The sequence below is a fragment of the Heterodontus francisci genome, chromosome 8, assembly GCF_036365525.1.
Source record: "Heterodontus francisci isolate sHetFra1 chromosome 8, sHetFra1.hap1, whole genome shotgun sequence".
Taxonomy (NCBI): domain Eukaryota; kingdom Metazoa; phylum Chordata; class Chondrichthyes; order Heterodontiformes; family Heterodontidae; genus Heterodontus; species Heterodontus francisci.
In genome coordinates, this window is record NC_090378.1 from 88,612,598 (window position 1) to 88,622,970 (window position 10,373).

Below are 10,373 nucleotides of genomic sequence, written 5' to 3' on the forward strand. Positions count from 1 at the left end.
ATATTTGTTACAAAATGCAGGGCAATAAGTGTGTTGTATGGATGTTAGAGCTGACAACTGAACTTTATACTAGGCACATCAATATATAAAGCGCACTCATACTCAGCATGACTTTGTGCAATGCAGAAATACTCAGTTTTTCTGTTAAGAGTGTTCGTCCATTTTGAAAGCAAAATAGCACTGCCCCTGGAGTTCCTTTTGGTTTTTATTTCCAGGTTGTTCCTCCTCTCTACTTAGGGATTTACACATTGCTTCTTTATGTAAACCATTGTATAAAATCGCAACAGTCGCAAGCCACAAGAAATCGCCTAGTGACACTGGTCTGTATTCTGTAATGAATACATAGGAAATCTCCTCAACACAGCCTTCATGAGTGTTGGTGTCGAAGTGTTTTGTTTTAATCTCGAAGGACAGATATCAGTATTTGAGAAAAAACAATGCTGTGTAGATAATAGTTCCAATAAATAATTGGTCGTATGTACAGGAAGATAACAATTTATTCAAAACTTATGTCAATTCAGTCCGTGTGCTATCGTGTATAAAAAAAAAACTTACTTGGAGAAAAAAAATCATGTGCTGCATTAAGCAAGCGAACTCGTTCAATACTGAAAGCTGTTTATTACAATTAACATCAACCAATGAAAATGTATACATCACCCAAGAACAGTACTGACAATATTACATCCGACCCTTTGATATTTAAAAGAATTTAGAGAAAGTATTATAATAGCATGCACAATGTTTTTCAATTTTGTTTTACAATCAGAAACACCAAAATGTCGCCTGTGGGCTTGAAGGACTTGCGAATTTAGACTCAAAATACCTTACATCGATAATCCCTGTTATAGGAATGTCTCATAATCATCATAACCAAGTCTGCACATTACAAATGAATATCAAATTAATTATACACTTAGAATTGTAGAATACAGACAAAGCCTTGCGTTTGATGTTCGAAAAATTGTTCATTTTATTGGTCAGCTCGGCTGTGCAATGGAAACCAGACTGGCCTGTCCTAACCACATCCTAATTCTCTCAAATTCAGTCCAGCGCATACTTTATGTTTTCTCTACATGTATGTCCACTGACAGCTTAAAAGTAAAAGATATACAACACGTAGCGTCCTACATTAGCTTAAACATTCAAGCAAATGACATTTTGGAGGCTTATTGTAGTTATGTATCTGAGTAAAGTTTTAGGATATTTAATTGTGTGTTAATATAGTCTTTGTCTTCACTGCTGTTGAATTCCGATCAACCTTTCCCCTTCTTAAAATACCTAGGGAATTTTCAAACGTCGGGAAGTGTGGCTGTAATGCCCCAAGATTTGTTCTCCCTGAAAAAAATCATAGTAACAGTTCATTAAACTACAGAGCAACCTGTCCTTTCGGGGTCTTTTTGTTATGTTTTTAACAAGGAAAATATTTCTAACGTTTCGTGAAAAACTATTTTGAAAAGGTAAATTTTCATTGTTTGGATGTTGACTGCTTGGCTTTAGTCTTCCCTGAATTTATATAGTTTCTGGTGGTTTATAGTCCCCCTTTTTAAAAATAAAAACTTGTGGTGTCCCTATCCTACTTGAGCGAGTATTTAAACTCTAAGCCGTTTTAGGTATCTCTAGGCCACAACCTGCCCTTATTTGAACATTTTCTTCCTGATTATATTCAGTTCGTGTTTCATTTGCCATTTTAAAACACAACTGTTTTCCTACGTTTTTGTCCCTGATAATATCTTTCATTTATTTTAAATAAGTGGGCATTCTAGAGTCGTAAATAGACAATTGAAAAAATAGAGATAGTTGAAAAGCAATGCTGGTATAAACATACAATCTATAACTCCTGAAAGAAGTCCCGTGTTCTCGCTTTTATGTGTTGTGTATTTATTTCAGGCACTTTTCAGAATATTAGTGCTTTTGGCTTGAACGGATAAAATGTTTAGATCCTGATTTATTAATTTTTTTTTAAAAAAAGGTGTTATGTCACTACATCTACCTTTTTGTATTATTACCGCATTTTTCTGGTTTCAAACGAGTTTTACACGTATTGGTCATTCGTCCATAGATAATGCACATAGACACAGCATGAGGAACTTATTCGATATTGTAATATAAGCGCCGAATGAAAGAAGGCTAAACTGAAAACGATCAAACAAACTGCTTTAATCACACAATTTTAATAAGATATCACAAACGTTTGGTCCATAAATATTAAAGGGGAGAACGCGCCTGTACAATGGTTTCATTTTAAAACAAAGTAACATCAACAATCTCATCAAACCACTTACTGTACTAATCATAAACACGAAGATCAACAGAAGGACCTCGAATGTATTTAACATCGGGAATACCAACTACTCTAGTGAGACAGTGTCCATGGTTGCCTTCGAGGACAAGTCCAAACGCCTTTTTGTGAACAGTTTTCCCATTTAAAAAAAAGTTTTCAGAAAAGGAGGTAACAATACAAAACTTGTGAGGTGTCAGAAGGGCATTGTTTTTTTTTTCCAAACAAGGGAACACGAATCTACATCACGTCACAGACTTTCTCCAGAAATATCATAAGGCACATGATAAAAGCTGCGATGGATCCCACTCGATAAAAGTAGATCCAGTACCATGTTTCGTTCTGCCAAAGAACGGTAGTTTAAAATATTGGCGGGTTTTATTTAGTATTGTTGGTACCAGTACACACGACAATAATGCGTAGCCTGAACAGATGTTCACTGGTGAGTGCGCATGGAATTAGTTCTAGCAAAACTTGATTTGTTTTTTGTTTCTCTTTCCCTAAGACAACCCCGCTGTTGTAGAGACAGTAATAATAAGATGGTGGGTAGGTTTAGCATAAGTCAAAAAATGTGTTTACATGACCAGTGTAGAGGAAAACTAAAGTGTAAGATTAACGGAGCTTTAAGCTTTTAATCTGGAAGATTTTAGGAAAATATCACTGGAAACTGGGAATTATATTCGAGCATGCGCAGTCACCACTGCACAGTCCATTGACATGTATTTTTGTAAACTGCTCTTTTTCTCTACTGCTGTAAACTAGAATTCGTCAATAAACAAAAAATATATATTCATATCAGTTATTTAACAAAATCATCCTACACAACAACAGGATTTGTTTTATTTTGTTTTTTTTTTACTTCCCAGGGATTTTTTTTGTTCTGTTGTAAAGGAATCTGCTAAAAATGTTAGAAAAGGTTCGTTAAGGTAGTTTGTGACGGACTCCCGGATTCGTGCACGTCCAGGTTAGTGGTCACAGACGTCACTACTGACATAGTGGGATTGGTCAAGTCTGTTAAAGTGGTCGAAGTGCTGCTTGGACTTAGAGCGGCGCCGGACCTGTCGGCTGGGGGCGGGGCAGGAAGTGCTGTGCCATCAGGTTTATCAACACCCCCATTCTCCTGTCGCAAAAGGTTCCTTCTGAATTTGGCTCTTGCGTTTTGAAACCAAACCTGCAAACCAATCCCATGTAATCTTTTTACCGATTATTTGATCCTTTCATCTAATCACAAACCACAAATTATTGATATAGATATATAGCTATAGATATATAGATATATATATAAAGATAAATTATTTAAACAGCTAATACTATGCAGAATTAAATAGATCAGCATTAAATGGATTGGGGATGCTGATTGTGACAATGCAAGCAGAAACTGGTTTACATTTAATACCATTGACTCCCCTGCACAATACTCGGCACAAGCTCATAACACCGCACAAAAATAAAACTGCTTATTTAACGAGTTATAAACGAAAATGATTAAAATTTAAGATGAGTTTATTCAAGTCGTATGTTGCATCCACTAAGAACATCATGGTAATGATGGTATGTGCTAGAGTGAAAGCTTTGGAGCTCCTGCTGTTTACTAACCTGCTTCTCTCAATTGTACATTCAATGAAGTGTTAAACAACGCAATGGAAAATTAAATCAATGATCGAATCAATTCAGGCAATGAAACGTCAATTAATATATCTCTGTGCTTAGCTCCTATACTTGACATGGTTTTCCGATAATAGTGAAAATAATGTCAGTGTCTGTTCCCGAGTGTGCGGGTTGACCATTTTATAATGCGTTGGATGTAACTGACTATTTAATATCAAGAGTCAATTTTGAGAAGTTATTTGGGAATGTGCTGATTAAAGTTGTATTTTGTGCTGAACGTTAGCAAGCCTGAAAAAAAATGTCATTTTGGAAATGTTTCGTAGGTTTCAGTGATTAATATTCTGTTCTGAATTGTGCAAAGTTCTAAAGTATATATCGTATCTTGATATTCAATTGTCTAAGATAAGTATAAAATGTGACATCCATTCGGTGATCAATCAAGATGCTTACAAGTTTTCAAGCTACCACCTAAGCAACAATGTCATGATCTAACATGTAAAGTATCTGAGAGTGGATGAAACATAGACACTGACTCTCCACTGTAAACCCTCGTGGTATACCACCCCTTAACTATTTCAGCTCTTGATTTCATTTGTCTCTACCAGACTCTACCATGTCCAAGTGTCAGTATTTCCAAACGAAAAGAGTTCTCAGATTGAAAAAAAAACAGAGCAATAAGGGGGATGGGGGAATCAGAGGGCTTACAGTGCATAACATTTTCCAGAATAAATGAATGTCTCTTACCTGCAAAACTCTTTTGGTGAGCCCAGTTTTTTGAGCAAGCTGTTTTAAATCTTTTGCATCTGGGTTATGATTTATGGCGAAGTAGGACTTCATGGTGCGGAGCTGGTGATGTTTGAAGGATGTGCGCATGCGCTTGGTTTTCTGGGTTGGCGGGTAGGACTGCTGCTCCCTATCCAAATGGTCGGCGTCGTTTTCATTGCACCCTAGGATTTACAAATAGAATCGTGCTGCTTATTAATTATCTCTCACACCGGGCTATAGGATTACCCTCACTCTTCATCTACACGTTCTGTCATTTATTTCTTGTGGAACCCTCTTCAATAGAGGGCGCTAAACTCTTATCCCTGGAAAATGTGTTTCAATGTATGAAATTGTTATCGATATCAACTATGATCGGGTTTCTATTGACTGCACAATATTTGAAATTCCTTATTAAAGTCACCTTCAACTATTCCCATATCCTTCCTTTGGTATCCTTAGGCAGTCCCTCGGGAATGAACCAGCTCCCAGGAATTTCGACTCAAACTTTTTTTTAAACCCTCCTCAAAATATTACGTTTCAAGTAGTTTGAAAACAAAACGAAATGGCCTTGTGCTTTGGGTTCAGTAACATATTTGATCCCAAACCCATGGGACGAATCGATTTCGGTAAGTACATTTGCCGCTTCTGATTTTAACTTAGTGCGACCGCCAGTGATGAAAGTTTTGCAAATTATAAGAAAACTAATTCCCACAATGAATGCCTTGTCATACATTATTATTACGTACGGATATACTTATTAATCTGAATAAAGGTTCTGGAGTCTTAATAGTAAATGCAAGCAGATGCTTTTTTTCGGGAAATCGGAGGTCACTTTTCTGCCCATTACGCTGCAAAACTCAAGAAAAACAATCATTCTTAAAAATGCACATCATTCGTGGTTTTGAAAAATAAACTCGGCACCACACTTTAAAAAGTCTTCGTACTATTTTAAAAATGATTGTGTAGAATTATTGAATGTTTCGTGACTTTTTATGCGGAGGTTTGTACAACATGCCGTTTATGTAATTTTGCAAAACAATTAACATACATTTCAGCTGATAGCGATCCACCCCATTCATGGAAGTGTGGTCTTAGGTGGTACCCTTTATAAAATATTATCTGCGCTGGATGAATTTCTGTCTAGAGAAATGCTAGGCACTATGTCAGTTCATAGTTTTAAAATAATACCTCTTGTATCCAAAGCGACTAAGATTCCCTTTTAGTGTGATGGCTGGGAATTGGGGGAGTGGGGGAGGACGGGAGTGGGGAGGGGGCGGGGGGAGTTGTGTACTATTGTATTTAAACCAAGTCAAAGACTGCAGGTCTACAAAAGTTTTCTTTTAGGTTACCCAGGTTATTGCATATCTCATATGCATCTCATTAAATGCATCGGATCTAGGCCTGTCCTCAATTTTCCAGCCACTGGATTGAGGCTGAAGTTATGGGTAAATCTATTTCCCGTTACAGCCACATTAATTAGTATGGGCTGCTTCAGGTTTACAATCTGATTGTGTTAGCAATTTTCCTATCTATCTTTAAAAGTAACTGCGGCAAGGACAATACGGACAGTTCCCAACAAAGTTGTTACATCGTTATATGTTAATATTGTGATTTTCACGCGAAGTGAATACAATTTTTCCCCTTGTCAAATAAAATGGCTATGCTTTTATTATAATACATAAACATATTTAAGGTTTGATATATTAATTTTCGTTGGTGCTAAAGTGAATGCTGATGCCCATTTGGAATACATCAATGGTGTATACAGTATGTAAGTTCACGATAGGTTTACGGTAGGTTTTGAGCGCGTAGGGGTGATTTATGCGTGACTGGAAACTATGTCACGTCTAATTAACACAAAACAATTAACCTCCAGATTACGTGATTCTTCTTCCATTCATTTGAACATCAGAATCTAGCGTGCGCGCCAAACTGCTTGGAAGAAAATTCGCAATTAAGAAACAACTACAAAGGGACACAATGAACCAGTATGTAATTGGGTCCAGTGTATGGAATGTCCACAAAGCGTTTATTCTTTTTTTTTGAAAAATAGTATGGAATCATGTTTAGTTATATGAAAAAATCGAGATCTGCAGAATGCTTTTTGATTCACCAAATACAAAAAGTTAGCATGTATGACAGCACCATTAGTCCAATTAAAAAGCTTTACAGAATTGCCAAGAAGAAATTTCTGTGGACCACAAGGATTCAACTTCTAAGAATATTTTGCGTTCGGCCATGGGTATGATGCAACCTACAGAAATCAAGCAATTCTAAATCCTAGTTTACAGGTTTATGTAACTTATTTTAAGGTTCCAGGTTAGTGGACCTTTGAAACAAGATCGGTTGATTTGAAAAATCACTCTGAATTTCAGATCAGTGTTAGTGGAATTTTAAAAGTAAAAAAAAAGCTTCCCACATGTGGATTATGTGCATTATGGACAAATTATTCCAACGGCTGACGTTTTGCTTATGTGTTTCAATATTTATCTCTCGAAGTCTTTGTTATTATTTTTACGTCATTTTTCCTGATATATATTATTTTTCCCACCTGGATTGTAAGTTGGGATATCAACTCCGAGTGCAGGGCTCTTTCTTTTCCTGGGACGTCCTTTCTGAACGGTGCCTGTTCCGTTGAAATAAGGCAAACCGAGTCCCCCGCTCTTTGCAGCCAGCTCCGTGTAGTTAAGTTGCGTGTGATAGTCTCCCTGCATCAGGGACTCGAAGTGAACTCTGCAGTAAACCAAATTATCTTTCATGCCAAAGTGATCGCCTGTGGTTAATGTTTTGTTGCAAGTCGTACACGTGAAACAGCTTAAGTGATAAACTGAGTCCCTGGCTCGCATAACCATTTCAGAGGCGGATATTCCGAGGTGGCAGCGGGAACATCGTTGCACAGAGAACCTCCTGCAAAAACAAGGGGCACAACGTTTAGAAATAGATGTATATGTGCATGATATTAATTATATTATGAACGACATAATTGTCATCAAAATAATTGTCGAAGGACAACAATAAATTATATTGATCTATTAATATTTAATCACGGATTACAACTTTTTCTTCACATTTAAACATGGTCTACATGAACTCGTGCTCATTTTACAGAAGGTTAGCTTCATGAGCAACAGTAAATTCTGTCTATATATATAAATGTGTGAAAAAAGGTAGTCTGGATGAGTTTTGAATTGCCAGCTAAGCATGTTAAAGTGACATACAATTCGCGTGCTGCTTGGAGCTTTTCCTCCTTGCTATTGCAATTGCCACATTTCTTCATAGACCAAATACTAGAAGATACACATGCAACACCTAACTACTGATCCTGTGGGGCAAATATCATTCAGATGTGGAACCAATATGGGCTGATTTCATCTTTTAAAGTAATTAATAACCACATTCTATGAACTAATGGTATAACAAAATGGACCGCAATAGTTGCGCTGCCTTCATATTCACAGAATTAAATATTTTAAGTACTCATTTGTATTTGTTGCCATTTGTAACTCTGTTGTAGCAGCAGTTTAGGGCCCAAGATCTGGGTTATTTCTATAACGCCCACCCCCAACGAAATAACCCATTACTAAAAGTGCAGGAGTAGATGTTATGGTTACATAACAGCAAGCAAACATCAGAGTTACAATTTAAATGGCTGCATCCTGGGCCGCGTACAGGCCGACAGTGCAACAAAGAAAAAAAGCACAACTTCTGAATCTGTCATCATGTATGCTTTAACGATAATTCGCAATCATTGCGGCAGCGTATTAGGTGACGGCCCCAACTTCTGAATCTGTTTAAATGGTTGTCTTATTTGGCCATTTGTAAAACTGAACTGATTAAGCCGTAGATCGTTGGAAAATACATGCGTCTCACTGCAACTCAGCAGATAAAATTGGACACTGATGTATCACTAAAGTAACTCGTGCGTTAATAATATTTACGTGCGCACAAGTTACAGGACAATTTGGGCGCCTTATTTTCAGAACCTGAATCAAGCGTGTGTAGGTGATTACCTGTAGTAATCCTCCTTGCAGTAAATGCTGCCATCCTTGGCGAAACAAGTTAATTCTGACTCCAGAGCGAGTTTACATTCACAGCACTTGAGACACCTTAGGTGCCACTGTTTGTCTACAGCCAGCAGGTAATATCTATCTGCTATTTTACCACCACAGCCAGCGCACAAGGCGGGTTTATCCGAGTTAATCGAAGGCATGGTCTGCAATCAGAGTTTAACAAACGGTGAATGTCAAGTTAAAAAGTCACACATGTACTGCACAAGGCTAATAAACGAACGCAAGCAAAAAGAGTCCAGTGCTTTGCACAATAAAGACTTCAAGCATTTTGTATCATTTGCTTTACCTGATTAACCCTCCCTCCCCCGGCCCCCACAACAGTTCAGATTCCCAAGTTATCATATTTTACATGCGATAATAGCGGAGCAAGTGAAAGTTACTCTGCTAAATCTTTCAGGCGTCATTTTCATTTATTAAAGCAACTCTTACGCGCGCGAGTATTCGTTTAAAGCGTGAGTTCCTTTTGCTAAAAGGTTGCAAATAATCGCATTGTAAATGCAATTTCCCTTTCGCGATTACTGAAAAGTTAAATCTGGACTTTTATTGGTATTTAATTCCTTTGCGACAATGCAGTTGTCAATCAAATGAGCCAGTTAAGTAACGGCAGATAGTATGGAGCTGCGTAAATTCACAAGGCGATGGATTATATTTTTAAGATGTGTTTGTATGTAATAGTTTAATTTCATATGTGTAGATATAGACACCAAAGTAAATTGTTTATCAAACCTAAGTAGCTTTTTGCCAATACAATGTATTAAAATCAAACCGTCGTGTATTCAACGTAAACGGAGATCTGTTCTGTTAAAAAAAAACTTAACCGAATCTCCCAACATCTGCTGGCAAGAACTGTTCAGGATCAAGGAAGTAAGTTAATTCTGCGTGTTTCCAAAGTATTTTTTGTTGTTGTTGTTTTCACTCTTACCGTTTCCCTTCCGTTCATCTGCACTCGTTTGGCCAGACGGGAATCCGTCTTGGATCTCCTTTCCATTTCCTCCATGATTCCCTGTATCTCTCCCCCAGAGATTCCGTGGAAAAGCATTGCTGATTGACGGAAAGTACACGTGTCTTCCTCGGACCTGGCTCTTAGTACTTCCATACAGACCCCAGCTTAAACCATGGAATAAACTGCCACAAGACAAATAGAAAATAAAATAAACTGCTAATCTCTTCTGGGGAAAATACAACACGTCAGATTCTTCAGCGCGCGGGGGAAATAGTCATGACTTGCTGCTGCTGGGACCATAGATTGCCAAGGTTTTTGAGAGGGGGAGTCCCTGCAGATTGGTTTTAAATAATGGATAAACAATGATGTTAGGGTGATTTTAGCAGCATTCCCCTGACTCCTTAGCTCCTAGTCCTTGCTGATCCGATTGTAGCTTGCTGGCTGAGAGCACACAGTTTTGCCTATTTGTTGCAGCCTCTCGCCAGGGCACAGTTGGATAATTTGGTAGGAGGAGTTCGATAGACTGCCACCTAATCCTTTTCATTACAAAGGCCTGTCATACGCTTTTCATTGGCTATTGACGGACGGTCAATGACAGCTCCAGGCGGGTCCGATTTTCCAATGTGGTTCGTTTATGCGACTTTCCGATTGGGCAAAGTGAGAAATGTGAGGTTCATTTTTCTCTCTCCAGAGCAACAGGTATTCTTGA

The 10,373-nt window shown here is 37.8% G+C and overlaps 1 protein-coding gene across 2 annotated transcripts; it reads right to left on the reverse strand.

Annotated features, from left to right (window-relative positions):
* Positions 1–1,265: 1,265 nt before the first annotated feature.
* lhx9 (LIM homeobox 9) lies at positions 1,266–9,832 on the reverse strand. Of its 2 annotated transcripts, none has more exons than XM_068036494.1 (5): positions 9,644–9,832; positions 8,662–8,864; positions 7,203–7,558; positions 4,631–4,833; positions 1,266–1,335 (listed from the first exon to the last, which is right to left on the reverse strand). In XM_068036494.1, the coding sequence occupies exons 1-5, from the start codon at positions 9,815–9,817 to the stop codon at positions 1,279–1,281; spliced, it is 993 nt and encodes a 330-aa protein (XP_067892595.1). In that variant the 5' UTR covers positions 9,818–9,832; the 3' UTR covers positions 1,266–1,278. The 2 variants fall into 2 exon arrangements, with proteins under 2 accessions (XP_067892595.1, XP_067892593.1); XM_068036492.1 differs by lacking the exon at positions 1,266–1,335 and adding an exon at positions 3,186–3,449.
* Between the last annotated feature and the right edge of the window lie 541 nt (positions 9,833–10,373).

What these genes read in the sequence shown, in the direction of transcription:
- lhx9 (XM_068036492.1), bottom strand. Translation starts at nt 9,817, where the DNA reads ATGGAAGTACTAAGAGCCAGGTCCGAGGAAGACACGTGTACTTTCCGT. An exon ending in TATCCCAACTTACAATCCAG is followed by an intron (nt 4,834 to 7,202) that starts GTGGGAAAAATA and finishes TGTAAATCCTAG; the next exon opens with GGTGCAATGAAAACGACGCC. An exon ending in TCACCAAAAGAGTTTTGCAG is followed by an intron (nt 3,450 to 4,630) that starts GTAAGAGACATT and finishes ATTGGTTTGCAG; the next exon opens with GTTTGGTTTCAAAACGCAAG.